The sequence below is a fragment of the Taurulus bubalis genome (assembly GCF_910589615.1).
Source record: "Taurulus bubalis genome assembly, chromosome: 10".
Classification (NCBI taxonomy): Eukaryota; Metazoa; Chordata; class Actinopteri; order Perciformes; family Cottidae; genus Taurulus; species Taurulus bubalis.
The window spans coordinates 25,782,127-25,803,756 of NC_136598.1; the positions used below are offsets into that span (position 1 = coordinate 25,782,127).

Here is a 21,630-nt window from a genome sequence, read left to right on the forward strand (position 1 = left end):
TTGAATTCCGGTATCTTTTCCAAGCACATTACTCCTGACTTTAGAGAGGCTCTGTGTTATGAAGTCTCGTCTGAGAAGGTTTCCCGTGTCGCGCTGTGAGCTGAGCGACCTCGTAGCTGCTAGTGTGGCACGTTCTCCTGTTTTGTTCGGACGGCAAAAATACGATGAGTTGAGCTAGCAGGCTAGCTGCCATTGCTTGACTTTCTCTCCATAATATTTTTAGAATCGGCTGCGGGCCAAAAAAAAATACATCCTACATGTCCACGACTACGTTGTGTGTCCAGCTTTGTTGCATCATTTGACTTCTGATCTGTAGCTTTTCACAATCTTGGTTCGTTAAGACTATCATCCTTGGTTAAGAAAGTCAATATACAATATACTTAATTTTCAAAGAAGTGTACTTTCTGCAAATATATAAAAAGTATACAAAAGTCACGCTTTTAACTATTTTTTAAATTACACTTTTAACACACTTTAAAATAATTGTACTGTAGTATACTTTCAATGAGTGAAACAATGTATTTAAAGCACATTTGATAAATACAGATTTTAAATATACCACATTTCTTTATATTTTAAGTAATATTTTAGTCCAATTAGTAAGTAAACTTATTCATGCTATTATGTCCATATATTAATTATATTATTCTTTTGGAATGTGTTAAAATGTACTACTGTGAAAGTGCACCAAAAGCACATTTTTAAAATATATATTTTGATATCTTGCCGTTTTAGTATATCTTATTCCGTGTTCCGTGAAATGTAACGTTTGAAGCCAGCTCTACACGCTGCTCTAACCTTCTTCTCCGAAATGCTGCTGAAGGAACAACAGCCGGACTCCTGGGATATTAGTTTCATATTTTATACATCAGCTTTGTTAAATGACTGTTAAATGTCTGTTAAATGACTCTTGATCAACTATTTCATGGACAGATTCACGTCATCCAAACAATCAATCAGTTTTAACTGAACCTCATTTAAATTAAAGAGAATAATGAATGATCTCCTCATTGATTTTTGATCATGATAATTAAAGTTTAATAATAGCTCATAGGTCTGCCAAACAAATACATGTAAATGTAATTAAGGATTTGCAGTTTAACCCTCAAAGGACTTCTGCCTATTTCAGTTTACACAACTCAGCAGTGTCTCCATAGGAATAACCATAAAGCCAAAGTCCAGCATGGAGAGGCTGAGTGAATGTGGTCTGGACTCTGTGGAGGAGAGTCATGGTTTCAGAGACGCTGTAGAAGGACAGAACACCTGCTCTGTGATCCAGGTACACTCCTACTCTGGAGGACTGAGGACCTGAGACGGGAGTTTGGACTTTGTTGTACATGAATGTGTAACTCTTATTGAAACATCTTAATGCCCAAGATTTGTTATTGAATCCAAATCCACATTGCTCCCTGTTCCCTTCTGTCTTGATATCCTTGTATCTGACTGCTACACAAACTCCTATCCCTCTCCTCTCCACCTCCCAGTAACAACGTCCAGTCAGACTCTCTCTACTCAGGACTTGACGACATCCACTGAATCTGTCTGGGTGACTAGAATAAGACTGATGTTGACTCATTGTTGTTGCTTTTCTGTTCTCATCAGATAATAACAGCTGTGTGTTTGCTGTGTTTGGATCCAGTGTGATGTCACGTGAATACCTTAAGAATCCAGCTCTGGTCGTGGGCTCTGGTGGTGACAGTAAAACATCCACTTCAGTCCCCGTCAGTGAGATGTTTGTCCATTTCTCTCTCAGGACGTCCTGCAGTTTATCTCTGACTTCTGAAACAGCCGCTGTCACGTCCTCAAAGTATCTCAGAGGACGGATGTTGATGCTGGATGAGTCTGTAGACTCTCTGAGTGGTGACAGTGAGGGGTAGTTGTGTAGAAACTGGTTGAGATCCTCTGTGTGTGAGAGCTTCTGCAGCTCAGCGTCGTTCCTCTTCAGCTCAGTGATCTCCTGCTCCAGCTTCTCCTGAAGCTCTTTGACTCGACTCACTTCAGTTCTCTGCTGGGATCTGACCTGCTGCTTCACATCAGAGCTTCTTTCCTCCAGGAGACGGATCAGCTGGGTGAAGATCTTCTCGCTGTCCTCCACTGTTTTATCAGCAGAGAGATTGACGGCCTCCACCTCCTGATGAAGCAGCTTCACGTCTTCCTCTCTGTCCTGGATTCTCTGCTGGATGTTTAGTCGACTCCCCTCCAGCTCTCTCTGCTCTCTCTCTCCCTCCAATTTCTCTGTTTGAAACACTGATTACTTTAACTTTTTGAAGGTCATCTCTGCTTAGAAGAGTCGTGGGCTCTCAGGGCCTTCTAAGCCTTCTCTGCTGGCCTAAACAGAATCACAAAGTTATAGCTATTTTCTAATTTAATTTTTTTTTTTTAAATTGAAATTTTTAGAATTAAATGTTAAAGCTATTTTATAATGTAATTGTTTTTCACAAATACACAACATGTATTATAATATTTTTTCCCTATTTGCTTATTTTCTCTTTGCACAGCTCTTCATCTGTTCCTCTGCTTCAGGCCTCTGGTATGGCTCAGCTTGAGAGCTGGTTAACAGCATCTCTTATCCAATCACATTTCACCTCTCTTTCTCTGTGGGAAAGTAGTCTGGTTAAAATACATGAACCAGCCTTCTAGAGTGTCTGAACGTCTGATTCGTGTGACCATTAACGACAATAATGCGACTGTGATTGGTCAGTTGGCTACCGTGACACGTCTAGCAGAAAATTATTGATAGTTAGAACGGTTCATGTTGTTGAAACTGTTGTTCGAGAAGTAATTTAATTTTTACTATTTTAGTTTTCTCATACTCTATGGCTGAAGGAGGAGAACCGGACTTGGTGGGGGAATTACTTCATGCCTTTCTCATGGAGGGTTGCATGTTTCGGCATTGAGGATCCTCACTGAAGCACACAGATGAACTGAACAACCACATCATTGAACTGTGAAGGATGGAGAGAAGGATGGACTTTGTCTTTGTTAAGTGGACAGCATCGGGTGAGTGAACAGCTTTTTCTGCTTTTTGTGTTTGTTTTTGTCACCCTTTTTGGCTGCTTGGTCCCACCTCCATAGCTAAGCTAAACTAGCTCGTGAGCTAAGCTAAGCTAGCTCGCGGCGTGGAGGTGTTGGGAGAGCGCTCGCTGCCAGACCTGTAAGTCGTTTTGGATAAAAGCGTCAGCTAAATGAAATCATTGAAGACGAGTCAAGGCGGGCGCGCGAGGCCGGCAACGCACACAACAGCTGACATGAATAAAAACTATAAAGAAACCTCAAATCCTTGCGTGTTGCCCTTTGTGCTGCCAGAAGACTCGTAGGGGTAACGAAGGTTCGTTACAAACTCCATAAATAAGAAAAATGCTGTATCCAAGTTACGGACCGAAATCCAAAGCACTATTTCACTGAACTGAAACTCACAATACAGCAACAACAACATTTAACCTGCAAATTTGATCATCTATTCCTGTTTTTAATTACTTACAAACATTTAGAACAGTCTATTACTTACTTACTAATATTTATACCTATAGACCTGATGGTTTATAACTGTGTATTAATTACTTTTTAACAATTATAACTGTAGACCTGATGGTTTAGAGCTGTTTATTACTTACTTATTAACATTTATGACTGTTTATGAATTACTTACTAACATTTATAACTGTTTATGGTGTCGCCTCCTGGTGGTCAGTAGAGAGAATGCAGCTTTAACACATGAAGCATATACTTCTATACAGCCAGAGGAGTTGCGCCCTGGTGGTCAGTAGAGATAATGCAGCTTTAACACATGAAGCATAGACTTCTATACAACCAGAGGAGTTGCACCCTGGTGGTCAGTAGAAATAATGCAGATTTAACACACGAAGCATAGACTTCTGTACAACCAGTTAAATATTATTATTGAATAAAATGTATGGATCGAGCCCAATATCCTGGCGTGCTTTAAACAAATGGAACAGCGGGATAATTTAGTTTTATGTCAGATAATGAGCAATACTCCGCCGACAGGCAAAGGGTCTGTTCAGTCATTTGATCTGAATCTCGTATCTTTCTACCAGAACACACTTTATTCTCGTCAGGATGCACAAACCTGCACATTCAATCAGGTCAAAATGCCGCATCGGTCGTCACCTACGATCAAGTTCCAGATCACACTGCGCTGAATCCTTCATATTAAAGGTTGCAAATTAAGAAAAAAAACGAATCCATGCTGATGTACTGGTGTAGTTCCAGTTGTGATCTCCCTGCTTTGATTTGCAGTGTGACCTTAAACATGAAAGCAGTGCAGACTCTCTCTCTCTCTGTAGAGTTTCTCCATGTTGTCACATGCAGTGAGTCAGTTTGACCTCTAGAGGGCGGGGCAACCTTAGTCGTAGTTTATACTGAGGCGCGCACCAGAAAAATGACGTAATCGCAACTACTATCGACTTTGTTCCTTACAGAGCTTGTATAAAGGTCATAAACTAGTCCATGAATATGAAATCTGAGTTTATAGGTAATTACGATCCCTCCTCGTCAGCATGGAGGCTGGTTTATGGCTTTTTGACACCTTCAGTCTATGATCATATCTCTGAGTTATAGTCGTTGTCCTTTTGATTCTTTGCAAGTGACCTCTTTCACACCGATTGGCTTATTTACGGTGGTTTGACTGAAGCCCCGCCCTTCTTGGCCTCTGATTGGTCGGTACTCGTCGCCTTCTACGCAGAACTCTGTTGCTGATGAACAAGTTTGGTGAAAGCCTTCTGGTTTAGTGCTCTCATATATATTATAGATGTTGTCCAAACATCCACATCACAATCTGACCTCGCTACAGAAATCGATATGTCGTGTGACGACGCACTCGGCTGACCGGCCGACCGCTCGTCTGTTTAAGGGTTAACAATGTGTGTTTAGCAGGGACCAGCTTATTGTAAAGGCAGCATAAAGGGTAAAACATGTTTCTCAAGAAAATCACCAACCCTACTTTTAAATGGCTTTTTTTGTGGTTCTGCTGAATGTAAACGGCGTCTATTCATTTTCAATAAAATGTAAACGACTCACAGAATTTACACTCAATTTGAATGTATACTTATTTACACATTTTAATTTGACTTTCTTAGGATTACTTCCTCATCTTTATGGCTGCATAAAATCTTTCAGAGAGAGACTTTTGGTCGTTAACTACAGTTCATGCCTCTGCCTCATGTCAGGATGTTCTAGTTCCACACAAAGTTTATTGCATGTAATAAATGACGCTCGCAGAGGGACGTGATGAAATGAAAACATGGATCCTGTGCTGGTTGGATTCTGCATAAATAAGCCACAACTACTGTAATTTAAAGGGACACTTCAGCAATTTAGTATTGCAGATCTATAAAGTTGGGAGGATCAGCAGTAGGAAACACTGGCCAAACGTTTACACGCTTGTCAATATTAAATCTGGGTACATCTGGGGTTAGACCTGGGCATGCCCTGGAAGTTATCATCCTCATAATGTCTGTTATGGTCCCCAGTGTCCCCCAGGAATATCCCACTTGAGAATTACTCTGAATCTCTTTTTCCCGAAAATGCCCTTTTCCCAATTAGCCAAAATTGCCCCAAATGGCCGTGAAACCAGTCTTTTAATTGAAATAAATACTTTATTCAATTCAGTTTATTTTATATAGCCCAACATCACAAATACAAGTTTGCCTCGGAGGGCTTTACAATCTGTACACATGACATCCCTGTCCCGGGACTTCACATCGGATCAGGAAAAACTCCCCCAAAAAGATAGTAAAAACCCTTTCACAGGGAAAAAAGGGGAAGAAACCTGAGGGAGAGCAACTGAGGAGGATCCCTCTCCCCGGATGGACAGAAGCAATAGATGTCATGTGGCCAGAATGAACAATGTAACAGAGTTACAGCACATTCAATGAATGTGACAGAAATTATTCATATAATGAGTAGTAGGCATGGTCCATGATCCAGATAGCCACGATCCATTAAGCAGAAGGAGGTAGAGAGGAGGGGCATCCCAGGGGCAGTGGGAGGGGAAAGCAGGGCTATGACAGCTGGCAGGCCTGGTTCCAGGCCGGTTCCATCAGCAGGGCCATGGCAGTAGGCAGGACCGGCTCCAGGCCAGTTGCATCAGCAGGGCCATGGTTCCAGGCAGCCACGAAATGAAAAAGAAAGTAGAGTTAGTAATATGCATTGAAGAGACAATCATTTATCCAGAAGATTAATTTAAATCAATTTAGAGATGTGGATCCTTTTCACATTCAAAGAGGGGCTTCTCAATGTAGATACTCTAACATTTAGCCAATATTTGCAAGTTAAGGGCCCCCAAAACAGACCAAAAGGGTCAAATTTGACCCTAATTCCCTTAAAATTTGATCTTTTTAGATCAATGTGAAAATGGCCATAATATCTCAAATTTTAGTCATAAAGACTCCAGATTTTGCACAGACACTGTGGACAGAGCCTACAATGAGGTCATGGTGTTAATATCGTTCAGAATGAAGGTAATTTTGTTCTAAACATGTCAGAGCTTAGCTTTCTTTTCCATGCTGTACCCACTCCAAAATGTGGCTATGACTCTTTAGGCCTTAGCATCTCTGCATGGGAGTGGTCTAAAAACTCAGATTTCTCTCATTCAAAGGGTCATAACTGCTTGAAACTTGATGGGAACATTGCCTTGGATGAATTGAATGAGCACCCAAAAGAACAAGTCTGTAGAAAGCTATCTTTTTTCAGGAACATTTTATTGATGTAAATCCACCTGATTCTTAAAGCCTGTCTTCTGCTGTCCACCACATTTCATTTAAAACATAGTTCTTGGGAAAACACCAATTTCCACCAATTTCCAAGTTACTCAAGGATTTCCAGTTGATTCAAGGACTTCCAGATGTTTTTACGGAAGGTTTGACCCAAAAGGCCCTTCCTGTACCCAAAAAGCCCAAAATGCCCCATTCGGCCTTTGCCCCACCCATTTACATGTGATTCAATGGAAGTTAATCTTAACCTTACCAATTGTCCCCCTAATGGCCTAAAAGTTCCCTAATGGTCAACATATGGTCGACATCGCCCCTATAGGATTTCTCACTTCGGTACACTTTGGAGCCAAAAAAGCCTTCATCCCTCGCAATTTCCTTCACGTTCCCAAAATTCCCCATAAAAAAATTGTCAAGATGGCCCTTTTCCCGATACGGCCCAAAACAATGTCACGTGTAACAAAAGGGCCGTGTCCCATCCAAGCCCCATGTTAAATCAGGGCCATACCGCAGACATTCCCTTACCCCCCCCCCCTCTAAGGCTGAGCCCTGTGGAGCACCTGACGTTCTCCGTCCCCCCCAGCTGCGCCTAGATATTCTATTCATGAAAGTTCCGAACAGGACCGGTGATAAAGGGCAGCCCTGGCGGAGGCCAACACCCACCGGGAACGTGTCTGACTTATTACCGAGAATATGAACACAGCTCCTACTGCAGGCGTACAGAGACAGTTTGGCCCATTGCAACAAGTCCGGCACCCCATACTCCCGCAGTACCCCCCAATCCCAGAGGGACCCAGTCAAAAGCCTTTTCCAAGTCTACAAAGCACATGTAGACTGGTTGGGCAAACTCCCAGGACCCCTTCAGTAGTCTTGCGAGGGTAAAGAGCTGGTCCACGGTTCCCCGACCGGGACGAAATCCGCACTGCTCGTCTTGAATCTGAGGTTCAACAAGCGGTCGGAGTCTCCTTTCCATCATCCTGGCATAAGCTTTCTCCGGGAGGCTGAGTAGTGTGATACCCTGATAGTTCAGCACACTCTCTGGTCCCCCTTCTTGAAGATGGGAACCACCACCCCGGTCTGCCAGTCCATGGGCACTGTTCCCGACCCCCATGCGACATTGAAGAGGCGTGTCAGCCAAGACAGCCCAACAATGTCTAGCGCCTTCAGCATCTCAGGGCGGATCTCGTCCACCCCCGGAGCCTTGCCACCATGGAGCTTTTTGACTCCCTTAGTGGCCGCCGCCAGGGATATGGGTGCAACCCCTCTCCATGGACATGTTGGCCGGATTTAGGAGTGTCTCAAAGTGCACTTTCTACCGCTCGATGATATCCCTCGTCGAGGAAAGTAGTTCACCTCCCCCGCTGAGAACAGCTTGGGGTAGGCCCTGCTTTCCCTTCCTGAGCCGTTGGATGGTTTTACAGAACCTCATTGAGGCCAACCGAAAGTCCTTCTCCATGGCCTCACCAAACTCCTCCCATGCCTGAGTTTTATCCTCCGCGACCACCGTGGCTGCAGCCGTCAGCTGCTTCAGGAGACCCTTGGGACAACCAGGCCCGAAAGGCCTCCTTCTTGGCGGCTTCCCTCACCCCCCGTGTCCACCACCGGGTTCTCGAGTTGCCGCCAAGACAGGCACAGGCTGTTTTCTTAAAAGAAACCTAAAATGACTAAAATGAATTGGGGGCAATCATAACTTCTACAGCAAGGATTAATTTTATATTCTTCTTCTGCTGTATTTGTATTATTATTAGTATCATTAAAAACGTTGATCAAACTGTATTTTAAGTAATTATTCTAAGCAGAGATTACCTTCAAAAAGTTAAAGTAATCAGTGTAAACAGATAAATGATCTCCTTTGTAAACAAGTGTTAAACACAGTCTCTCTCAAACTGCTTTTCTTCCTGGAATGAACCATAGCTTTAAAACCGCTCCCTGTTCTTCCTGCTCTCAAACACAGAGAGCTTCACTCTGTCTGTACTTCCTGGTTCCCTCCCCTTCAGATCTACAGTTTCATAGATGGGTGTAACCAACATGAGGTGAAGTGCAGCAGCTGACGCGCCCCGTTCACTGCAGAGACACATGTTGTTCAGATCAGAGCTCAAAATAGAGTCGCTTATGAGGAAGTGAAACTCAGACAGTCGTTGTCTTTGAGAGGTGAAATGGCGGAGAAAGGAGTTCAGCTGGACCGGGAAAGCTTCTCTTGTTCCATCTGTCTGGATCTACTGAAGGATCCGGTGACTATTCCCTGTGGACACAGCTACTGCATGAACTGTATTAAAGCCCACTGGGATAAAGAAGATGGGAAGAAACTCCGCAGCTGCCCTCAGTGTTGGAAGACCTTCACACCGAGGCCTGTCCTGGTGAAAAGCACCATGTTAGCAGATTTAGTGGAGCAACTGAAGAAGACTGGACTCCAAGCTGCTGCTGCTGATCACTGCTATGCTGGACCTGAAGATGTGGCCTGTGATGTCTGCACTGGGAGGAGACTGAAGGCCTTCAAGTCCTGTCTGGTGTGTCCAGCTTCTTACTGTGAGAAACACCTTCAGCCTCATTATGAAGCGGCTCCATTAAAGAAGCACAAGCTGGTGGAGCCCTCCAACAAGCTCCAGGAGAACATCTGCTCTCGTCACAATGAGGTGATGAAGATCTTCTGTCGTACTGATCAGCAGTGTATCTGTTATCTCTGCTTAATGGATGAACATAAAGGCCACGACACAGTCTCAGCTGCAGCAGAAAGGACCGAGAGGCAGAGAGAGCTGGAGGGGAGTCGACTAAACATCCAGCAGAGAATCCAGGACAGAGAGGAAGACGTGAAGCTGCTTCATCAGGAGGTGGAGGCCATCAATCTCTCTGCTGATAAAACAGTGGAGGACAGCGAGAAGATCTTCACCCAGCTGATCCGTCTCCTGGAGGAAAGAAGCTCTGATGTGAAGCAGCAGGTCAGATCCCAGCAGAGAACTGAAGTGAGTCGAGTCAAAGAGCTTCAGGAGAAGCTGGAGCAGGAGATCACTGAGCTGAAGAGGAACGACGCTGAGCTGCAGAAGCTCTCACACACAGAGGATCTCAACCAGTTTCTCCACAACTACCCCTCACTGTCACCACTCAGTGAGTCTACAGACTCATCCAGCATCAACACCCGTCCTCTGAGATACTTTGAGGACGTGACAGCGGCTGTTTCAGAAGTCAGAGATAAACTACAGGACGTCCTGAGAGAGAAATGGACAAACGTCTCACTGACGGGGACTGAAGTGGATGTTTTACTGTCACAACCAGAGCCCACGACCAGAGCTGGATTCTTAAGGTATTCACGTGACATCACACTGGATCCAAACACAGCACACACACTGCTGTTATTATCTGATGGGAACAGAAAAGCAACAACAATGAGTCAACAACAGTCTTATTCTAGTCACACAGACAGATTCAGTGGATGTCGTCAGGTCCTGAGTAGAGAGAGTCTGATTGGACGTTGTTACTGGGAGGTGGAGAGGAGAGGAAGAGGAGTTGATGTAGCAGTCGCATACAAGGATATCAAGAGAAAAGTGGGCAGGAGTGAATGTGGATTTGGATTCAATAACAAATCTTGGGCATTAAGATGTCACAAAAACAGTTATTATTTTTTACACAACAGTGTCCAAGCTCCCGTCTCAGGTCCTCCGTCCTCCAGAGTAGGAGTGTACCTGGATCACAGAGCAGGTATTCTGTCCTTCTACAGCGTCTCTGAAACCATGACTCTCCTCCACAGAGTCCAGACCACATTCACTCAGCCTCTCTATGCTGGACTTTGTCTTTATGGTGGATCCACTGCTGAGTTGTGTAATCTGAAATAGACAGAAGTCCTTTGAGGGTTAAACTCAGTTTGAACTCTTGAACTCATGTAGTCTCCATGTTTGTGGCTGAGAGATGATTGTTGAGGCGTTTCTTCACTGCACAGAGATCAGCTGTCAGTCAAACATTGTGGGCGGTACTTTGACGTCTTCTCATTATTGTTGTGTAAATGTTTGAGCTCCTCTAGGTGGCGCTCCTTCCTGTGTCTGTTTAGCCATGGAGGCTCTCACTGCTCATGATGACGTTTGTTTTTTCTCTGCATGAACATTTAAACTTCTCTGATCTGTAAATGTCTGATGAATGTTTGTATTGATGCTTTTATATTGTTGTTTCTCTTCCACTGCATGTTTCTGAAGAGAGAAAGCAGCAGACCTTCATTCATCAAAGATACTTGTTCTCTTTGTGTGTATTTGTGAACAAATCCTTAATTACATTTACATGTATTTGTTTGGCAGACCAATGAGCTATTATTACACTTTAATTATCATGATTAAAGTATAACAATAGATCATAATCAATGAGGAGATCATTCATTATTCTCTTTAATATAAATAATCAAGAGTCATTTAACAGACAAAGTGAATGTTTACATGATGAATAAACAAACATGAACAAAGTACTTTTCTTCTTGTCTTCATTCCACAAAGCTAATGTATAAAATATGAAACTATTATGATAGAATAACTGAGTCAGTACAGAGTTCATGTTTAGAGCAGAAGAGCATTAGTCAGTCAGTCTCTGTCCTCTAAACTTTCCTCACTAAAACATCTTGGTCGCAGAGAAATGAGCAGTTTGATATCACGTGTTGCTTTTTACAACCATGAGTTTGTTTGTCTATAAAACCGCTGAGGTACTTTGACAGCGGCTGTTTCAGAAGTCAGAGGTAAACTGAAGACTGAGACTCAGGACGTGTTGCTGGACCCGCTGGGGGGAAGGGGGCCACGGGAGAACCAGAACCAGGACTGAGAGGACCAGACTGTCAAAAAGGGACCCTGCTGCAGTAAAATGAGAGGTTTTCTAAAGGGACCCTGGTGCTCAGAGACACTAATAATAATAATACTAATAATAATAATAAATGTAATTTTTAAACACACTCAAGTATAACTTGAAGTATATTTAGTATACTTTTTTTATTATACTTAGGACAATTTAAGTTTATTACTGTGTATGTGCTAATATACGTGCAGATAGCTCACTTAAATTATACCTTTTTGTGTTTTAAGTATATTTGAAATATATTATTAGTATTTTACAAACATGTAAACATTACAATACATTTATATTGTGTTAATAGTATACCATGGTTATACCTTTTGTATACTATTAGCACATTATAAATAAAATAATAAACGTTACATTTCACGGAACACGGAATAGATATACTAAAACGGCAAGCTATCAAAATATATATTTAAAAAATGTGCTTTTGGTGCATTTTCACAGTAATACATTTTAACACATTCCAAAAGAATAATATAATTAATATATAGACATAATAGCATGAATACGTTTAGAAAAATAAATAGAAAAGATAGATAAATAGAGATAAATAGAAAAAAGTATATTTATTTTTCCCCTGGGCGATCATTTCCTCATAAGCACTCATTTAAGTTAGTTTTTAACCTCAGAATGCTCAAACATGTCAACACTGACAATGCCAATGATTATTTATAGATCCTGATTCACATATTTGGTCCTAAATTAAAGAAATAAAGGCATTGTATTGACTTTCTTAACCAAGGATGATAGTCTTAACGAACCAAGATTGTGAAAAGCTGCAGATCAGAAGTCAAATGATGCAACAAAACTGGACACACAACGTAGTCGTGGACATGTAGGATGCATTTTTTTTTGGCCCGCAGCCGATTCTAAAAATATTATGGAGAGAAAGTCAAGCAATGGCAGCTAGCCTGCTAGCTCAACTCATCGTATTTTTGCCGTCCGAACAAAACAGGAGAACGTGCCACACTAGCAGCTACGAGGTCGCTCAGCTCACAGCGCGACACGGGAAACCTTCTCAGACGAGACTTCATAACACAGAGCCTCTCTAAAGTCAGGAGTAATGTGCTTGGAAAAGATACCGGAATTCAACAACGTGAGCAAGTCCAGAAACACGAAGACTTGTCAGCTAACGTAAAGCATCAGGTGTCAGATTGTGCTTTTGATTTTTTTGATCACAGACGCCACAGACACCGCTCAACTGACAATGCTTCTGCGGGTAGTTGACGATAACTTTTGCATTACGGAGGAGCTGCTGAAAGAGAAGGACCGGCCTCTTCATGAGCTGAGTGACCCTCCATGGTTGCAGACTTTGCATTTCTAGTTGATCTTACTCATCACCTCAACACACTGAACAAGAGCCTGCAAGGCAAAGAGCAGGTAGTACCACAACTTTTCGCACACATGAAAGCATTCTGTGTGAAGCTCCGTCTCTTTGAGACACAGCTAACTTCAATGCTGCACACTTCTCCACGCTGTCTGAAATCAGAGCAGCTTTTCCAGAGGTCAACCTTTCTGCTAAAATGGGGAATATGTGTCTGTCATCACATTTCACAAGATTTTTCTACCATTGAGAAATAAATCCAGCTGTTCTCGACTTCCTTCCTGATGGATGCAGAAGAAGTGGAAGAGAGTCTGCAACTAGAACTGATGGAGATGCAGTGTGATGATTCTCTGAAGAATCAGCATCAGCTTCTCTCCCTATACCTGACTTCTACCGAGGCTTGGAAAAGGGAGGGGTGGAAGAGAGCAGGGCAGAGCAGCAGCAGAGAGCAGGGAAGAGAGTTTGACTGGCTTTTCACTGCCTTTTGAATGGTGTTTTCTTTGGAAATAATATGTTGTGGTTGTAAATAATAGTATTAGTATAGTTTCTGAGAGTTCTGCCACTTGCTGGCCCACCTAAACACATGTTCATTTTCAATTGTTTATTAGAGAGATATGATGAAAATTCAAATACATTTCTTAACCTTTTCCTTTTTACACAGTGTTAGTTTAGTTTCTGAGAGTTCTGCCACTTGCTGGCCCACCTAAACTCCCCACTAAAGGCCACTTTTCTGTCCACACAAACACAAAGAATGACAGTGGGAAAAGGAGAGGCAGAAAGTCATTTTGGGGAGGAAACACTGTACTAGCTGCCTGTAAAAGCCTGCCTGGATGTTTGAGGAGGGCAATAACGGGTTCTGTCTTCAGCTGGACCGGAACTGCTTCAGGGAGATGAACACATCTCTAAAACGCCTGGACACGGACACATATAAAAGCCTATAACATGGACATTGAATGCTCTATGCAAACAAAACTTTTTGAGAAGATGTAAAATAGGTTCATTTTCATTTCTGTAATATCAAAAGCTTTGGTCATGTTCATTTTCAATTGTTTAGTAGAGAAATATGATACACATTCAAATACATTACTTAACCTTTTACACAGTGTTTTAAGCCTTTATAACATATAATAATGAGCAAAAAAAGGAGCAAAATCATTTTGATCACAGACAGTCGATGCTCCACAAATGAAAGGCCAACCTGATTATGCTTTGGAGAAAGACTTAACAAAGAAGTTCAGGAGTGAATGGAGGGACACTGTCCTACGCAGATTTCACTTGGCGGCTAACCGTCGTCTCCCGCTCCACTAATGGTGAGTTATCTGGTTTCATCCAGCCTGCTGGCCCTATGGACGAGGCTAAATGATTGGTTATGGCCTATGTGTTTGTTCTTTCTTGGAAAAACAAACAAACAAACATGTAATGCAAAGCAATGTCTTCTTAATTTCTGTTGTAGGCTAGCAACAACGTGGTTGGCCCTTTTCGTCGTTGCTGCGCTCTGCTCTGTTTCGGACAAACACCGGACAGTGTGTTGTTGTTGAGTGTGTTGTTATCGTTATTGTTGTTGTTAATGTTGTTGCTGGATGTGCTAGCCTAATAATTGTACACCTTTTAGGCCTATTTTTTAAATGTCTTGTTGTGGCTGAATCTGCTATCTGCTGATCTTTCAATACAATATATTGTTGGACTTATGTGTTGCTTGATTGCTGTGTTGCTTGATTGCCATAGGCCTCCGGTTCATGTTTAATTCTATTGGGTAGGCTACCTGCTCAGCTGGCCTATTTATTAGCTTGTGAGATTCTAAATAATACCGTCTGTCACCTTTTTGTGCCGGAGTTCGATTATAGGTGAAAAGTTGAACTACTATGCTACCATAGGCTGTAAAAAAAACCTAAAGAAAACACGTGCCCCCCCCCAAAGCAACGTAAGTCCCCCCCGCAAATCAGTGCCTGGCGCCGGGCCTGCTGTGATGCTCTTCACTTCTCAACCACCAAACTGACTCCTGACCTGCCAGCAACTGAAACAAGTGTCTGTAGTTTTCACAGTAATATTACTGTATTCTAGCCATATTCTTAGTGTAGAACTCCTATACAGCATGTTGCTGTGGATCTGCAATGCATCATGGTTAAAATACATTCCTGGGTCAATCTTACTGTAAATGAATGTTGCTGTGAATCACAATACAGTAACTTTGAGCGGTTTCTCACCATAATAAACCATAATCTGTTCTAGCATTATTTAACACAGATGTTAGGTTTAGCTATCATGCAGACAGAGGGGGAAAGCGATATTGTATACCCTTCGTTGTGTTACACAAATGATGACAGTAGATTATAACGTTGTGTGCCGATGGACACTTGTTTCTCTCGACACAATTTTGGAGCAAGAGCTACAACATTTCTGACCAGAGTCCACTTCAACTTCAGCAACAGCAAGGTAACGAAGTTCATTATTATTCCTTCATATTTACTTTTTGCCAGGCATTTTGTAAATGTACATTAATTACAGACAGCACAGTCTTCTCAAGTAAAGTTACCGTGTAACGCTAACTATGTGACTTTAAGAGAAGAAGTAGGGACACAGTTTCCTGCACTAGTAAGCTAACGTTAGTGTTACTAATATTACCAAAATATAGTATGTGCACTTTAAGTTGTGATATAAATCATATGCTTCATATAGTTGATAAATGGCAGAAGTTTAGTGTAACTTGTAAATGAATTGGAATCGTTTATTTGTGACGCCGTCGTCGTTTGTGTGTGTGTTGATGTTCGTTAGCTAAGGCTAGCTCCATGGAGAAGTTTTGACTCTTTTCTCTCTTGCTAGCTACCGTGCAGCACCACGTGGCACGCGTAACGTTACCGAGCACCGCTGAAGGTGAACTACAACTACACAACAGGTAAGCTAAGACTTTTACGCAGTATTTAATTATTTTACAGTATTCATTTACAGTATTAAAATAAATACAGTGATGCATGTTGCAGTAGTCTAGGATTTGCTGTAAACTGTACATGGTTACTGTGATGACAAGTACAGTATTTTGATAAATACTGTAATAACAATGACGTACTGGGATTATTACTGTAAAAATGACTACAGTATTTCATGGGTACTGTGACTAATTTTACAGTAAGCATACTGTAAAATATACTACAGATACTTACTGGCTAATTGCTGCCAGCAAGTTACTGTAAATTCTACAGTAATCTTGTTACTATTGTTATTATTTTAAATCCTTTATTATTTCAGGATCCATTTGTCCTCAATATGGAACTAATAAAGGATTAACATTAAATAAGAAAAATACTGTATCTAAGTTACGGACCGAAAACCAAGGCACTATTTCACTGAACTAAAAATATCACAATATGGTAACAACAACATTTTACCTGCAAATTTGATCGTCAATTCCTGTTTTTAATTACTTACAAACATTTGGAATGGTCTATTACTTACTTACTAATATTTAGAGCGTTGGACCTGATGGTTTATAACTGTTCATTAATTACTTTTTAACAATTATAACTGTAGACCTGATGGTTTAGAGCTGTTTATTACTTACTTATTAAAACATTCATAACTGTTCATGAACTACTTACTTTCCTAACTAAATATTTCACGATCTTTTCCTAAACTTAACTGTCTCCCCTTGTAACCAGTTTATGGTTTCTAGTATTTATTGCTTATTACGTCTGATTTTAATCAGTGTCTTATGTGTTTTTATGCTTTGGTTTTAGTATTTATTTTAATTTATATCTGATTTAATGTAGCTTTATTTGACTATTTTACCATTATTGATTTTCTCAGTAAATATTTATTCTTTGTACTTTAGCCTCTTCATTTCTCTCCATTTTCGTCGTGTTTTATTTCCGTCAATAATTTCTAAAGCACTTTGAATTCCATACATTTTTGTTCAAAATGTGCTCCGTAAATAAAACATGATCGATTGATTTATTTTTTTCCGTCTTTAGCTTGATTGGCAACAAACCGTATTGACCAAAAACAGCAACAGGATATTATGGGTTGGAGATAAAAAAATAAATTAAAAAAGAGGGCACATTGACCAGAATAAACATTAAAAAGAAGAAAGTGAATAAATTACAGCTAAAAGAAACTTGGAAACAGAAACTTTACCATGTTGTGAACTTTTTGTATGTGATTAGTGGAGGTGGTTAAATGTGTTTGTAATTATTTTTTATCTATATGGAATGAATAAAGCAGTACAAAAAAATCCAATATTATAAAGATATTTAGACATATACGCTCTTTTGAATTGTCAGAAAAACAACATCTGGGTCTCAGTCTTCAGTCCGTCAGAGAGACGTTTGTTCATTTCTCTCTCAGGACGTCGTGTAGTTTACCTCTGACTTCTGAAACAGCCGCTGTCAAAGTACCTCAGTGGTTTTATAGACAAACAAACTCGTGGTTGCAAAAAGCAACACGTGATATCAAACTGCTCATTTCTCTGTGACCAAGATGTTTTAGTGAGGAAAGTTTAGAGGACAGAGACTGACTGACTAATGCTCTTCTGCTCTAAACATGAACTCTGTACTTTGTGGTGTTTCAGGAGGAAAACTGACTCAGTTATTCTCTCATATTAGTTTCATATTTTATACATCAGCTTTGTGTGAAACCCTGAAATGAAGACAAGAAGAAAATACTTTGTTCATGTTTGTTTATTCATCATAAACATTCAGTTTGTCTGTTAAATTACTCTTGATCAACTATTTCATGGACAGATTCACATCATCCACACAATCAATCAGTTTAAAATGAATCTCATTTATATTAAAGAGAATAATGAATGATCTCATTGATTATGATCATGATAATTAAAGTGTAATAATAGCTCATAGGTCTGCCAAACATATACATATACATGTAATTAAGGATTTGTTCACAAATACACACAAAGAGAACAAGTTTATTTGATGAATGAAGGTCTGCTGCTTTCTCTCTTCAGAAACATGCAGTGGAAGAGAAACAACAATATAAAAGCATCAATACAAACATTCATCAGACATTTAGAGATCAGAGAAGTTTAAATGTTCATGCAGAGAAAAAACAAACGTCATCATGAGCAGTGAGAGCCTCCATGGCTAAACAGACACAAGGAGCGCCACCTAGAGGAGCTCAAACATTTACACAACAATAATGAGAAGACGTCAAAGTACCGCCCACAATGTTTGACTGACAGCTGATCTCTGTGCAGTGAAGAAACGCCTCAACAATCATCTCTCAGCCACAAACATGGAGACTACATGAGTTCAAGAGTTCAAACACAGTTTAACCCTCAAAGGACTTCGGTCTATTTCAGTTTACACAACTCAGCAGTGTTTCCATAAGAATAATAAAGACAAAGTCCAGCATAGAGAGGCTGAGTGAATGTGGTCTGGACTCTGTGGAGGAGAGTCATGGTTTCAGAGACGCTGTAGAAGGACAGAATACCTGCTCTGTGATCCAGGTACACTCCTACTCTGGAGGACGGAGGACCTGAGACGGGAGCTTGGACACTGTTGTGAAAATATGTATAACTGTTATTGAGACATCTTAATGCCCAAGATTTGTTATTGAATCCAAATCCACATTCACTCCATCTCCCTTCTCTCTTGATATCCTTGTATCCGACTGCTACACAAACTCCTCTTCCTCTCCACTCTACCTCCCAGTAACAACGTCCAGTCAGACTCTCTCTACTCAGGACCTGATGACATTCACTGAATCTGTCTGGGTGACTAGAATAAGACTGATGTTGACTCATTGTTGTTGCTTTTCTGTTCCCATCAGATAATAACAGTTGTGTGTATGCTGTGTTTGGATCCAGTGTGATGTCACGTGAATACCTTAAGAATCCAGCTCTGGTCGTGGGCTCTGGTTGTGACAGTAAAACATCCACTTCAGTCCCCGTCAGTGAGATGTTTGTCCATTTCTCTCTCAGGACGTCCTGTAGTTTATCTCTGACTTCTGAAACAGCCGCTGTCACGTCCTCAAAGTATCTCAGAGGACGGGTGTTGATGCTGGATGAGTCTGTAGACTCACTGAGTGGTGACAGTGAGGGGTAGTTGTGTAGAAACTGGTTGAGATCCTCTGTGTGTGAGAGCTTCTGCAGCTCAGCGTCGTTCCTCTTCAGCTCAGTGATCTCCTGCTCCAGCTTCTCCTGAAGCTCTTTGACTCGACTCACTTCAGTTCTCTGCTGGGATCTGACCTGCTGCTTCACATCAGAGCTTCTTTTCTCCAGGAGACGGATCAGCTGGGTGAAGATCTTCTCACTGTCCTCCACTGTTTTATCAGCAGAGAGATTGACGGCCTCCACCTCCTGATGAAGCAGCTTCACGTCTTTCTCTCTGTCCTGGATTCTCTGCTGGATGTTTAGTCGACTCCCCTCCAGCTCTCTCTGCCTCTCGGTCCTTTCTGCTGCAGCTGAGACTGTGTCGTGGCCTTTATGTTCATCCATTAAGCAGAGATAACAGATACACTGCTGATCAGTACGACAGAAGATCTTCATCACCTCATTATGACGAGAGCAGATGTTCTCCTGGAGCTTGTTGGAGGGCTCCACCAGCTTGTGCTTCTTTAATGGAGCCGCTTCATAATGAGGCTGAAGGTGTTTCTCACAGTAAGAAGCTGGACACACCAGACAGGACTTGAAGGCTTTCCGTCTCCTCCCAGTGCAGACATCACAGGCCACATCTTCAGGTCCAGCATAGCAGTGATCAGCAGCAGCAGCTTGGAGTCCAGTCTTCTTCAGTTGCTCCACTAAATCTGCTAACATGGTGTTTTTCAGCAGGACAGGCCTCGGTCTGAAGGTCTTCCTACACTGAGGGCAGCTGTGGAGTTTCTTCCCATCCTCTTCATCCCAGTGGGCTTTAATACAGTTCATGCAGTAGCTGTGTCCACAGGGAATAGTCACCGGATCCTTCAGTGGATCCAGGCAGATGGAACAAGAGATGCTTTCCCGGTCCAGCTGAACTCCTTTCTCCGCCATTTCTCCTCTCAAAGACAACGACTGTACTTTGAGCTCTTATCTGAACAACACGTGTCTCTGCAGTGAACAGGATACGTCAGCTGCTGCACTTCACTTTATGTTGGTTACACCCATCTATAAAACTGTAGAGAGCCTCTCTGTTGTGGAACGAGAGGCATTCATAGTCCAGGAAGAAAGTTAGGGCATTTTGGCTCTCAGCGGACCTAAACCTACGGTTCACGAAATGTGCACTAAATTAATTATTACAAATATTTAACTTCAACTTTAACTTTAAGCAGTTACGCTCACTGTTCAGGCAGAGGTGCACCTTGCAGACCCTGCAAACCAGATTCGATCTGAATATGTTGCTTTTCCTGCGGCATTACTTGCAGGTCTGGCGTGTGGCATAGACAGGGGCATGGAAGAGTGACACATCGAATCGCTCAGCATCATTTGGGGTGTGGCTGCGCTTTCCCCGGACAGATTGAGGGATATCAGGAATGCTGGGCAGGCTGTCAACAGAGGACACAGAGGACACTGAGCTCCTTCTGGACCTAGATGTGGCTGGCCTCGGGCAGCTGGCAGCCCCAAACACCGCCAACCTGAAACCCTTCACAGGCAGGCCTTTGTCAGCAAGGGCCTTGCAGTCCGTCTGTACATAAGCCAGGCATTTGTGAGGCTGACATCAATACAGTACACGAACAGTCGCATGTACCACCTCTTGGACTTCATGGGGGTGCGGTAGAGGTGGACCAACATGTCACTCTTGTCAATGCCCCCCATATTGGTATTGTAACTTCTGACGACGGCTGGACAGGTCACAGGCTCCTTTCTCTTGGTCTCTTTGCAGTACCTGACGAGTGAGGACATCGGCTCCACCCCCACGTCTGTTGATAGCAGAGTGACCGTTTTGTTGTCGTTCCACCTGACGGCCAGTATCCCATCATCACTGGTGACGTAGTCACATGTACCACGAGGGACACCCTTTTTCTCCATCTCCTTTACGGCCTTGTGGAGGATTTCTGATCCTATTGTCCCTGGCTGTCCCTGTGTACCTGCAGTTCTGGTCTCGGAGGTACCGCACCAGCTCCAGGCTGCTGAAAAAGTTATCAGCAAAGATGGCTGTGGTAGTGGGGGAGGACATGGAACTGGCGAGGACAGAGACAATCTGCCTCGTGGCAGCCAAGGCTTTTTGTTCAGGTATCAAGGAGGCATCATGGGCCTGTTTATGAATTACTTATTAACATTCATAACTGTTTATTAGTTACTTACTAACATTTAACAACTGCAGACCTGATTGTTTAAAACTGTTGATGAATGACTTACTAGCTTTCTTATTATTTTTTATATATACACATTAATAATAATAATACATTTATATATATATCTAAATATGGGGTCTGGAAGTCTGGAATTTAGGTGTAATGGTTTAGCCGTATGAAATAAAAAAAAGTTTAAGGAACAGGGCAGACCGGAGAAGACACTGTCTGGGGAAAATACAGAGGTATATACTGTAGATTTAGAAATATATATTGAAGAGAGAAAAGACTCATGGCTACAGACATATATCATCATTTTACAAATATCAGCAACGTCTTTGAGCAACACAAACATCTTCACATTTAGTATTCATAGCTCCTCCTGCTCTACGAGTCCAAGTTAAACACAACCGTCATGTCGTCTTATACTGGGACTGAATGGAGTACTTCCTGTCGTGAAGAGCAGAGAGAATAGAAGTCCATGCTTCATGTGTTAAAGCCCCATTCTCTCTCCTGACCACCAGGGGTTGACTC

General features: G+C 41.9%; 2 protein-coding genes across 2 annotated transcripts; one reads left to right on the forward strand and one right to left on the reverse strand.

Annotated features, from left to right (window-relative positions):
• Nucleotides 1-1,120: 1,120 nt before the first annotated feature.
• On the reverse strand, nucleotides 1,121-19,858 carry LOC306742538 (tripartite motif-containing protein 16-like; the record flags this gene model as incomplete). Its single annotated transcript, XM_079224929.1, has 2 exons — nucleotides 1,121-2,128; nucleotides 19,187-19,858. 2 exons carry the CDS (start codon nucleotides 19,856-19,858, stop codon nucleotides 1,121-1,123), a joined length of 1,680 nt encoding a protein of 559 aa, XP_079081055.1.
• On the forward strand, nucleotides 8,855-11,125 carry LOC306742451 (tripartite motif-containing protein 16-like). Its single transcript, XM_079224839.1, has one exon. The coding sequence runs from the start codon at nucleotides 8,888-8,890 to the stop codon at nucleotides 10,556-10,558; it is 1,671 nt and encodes a 556-aa protein (XP_079080965.1). The 5' UTR covers nucleotides 8,855-8,887; the 3' UTR covers nucleotides 10,559-11,125.
• Nucleotides 19,859-21,630: the final 1,772 nt, after the last annotated feature.

Bases quoted from the DNA above. Each gene is read 5' to 3' on its own strand.
- LOC306742451 (XM_079224839.1), top strand. From the start codon at position 8,888: ATGGCGGAGAAAGGAGTTCAGCTGGACCGGGAAAGCTTCTCTTGTTCC.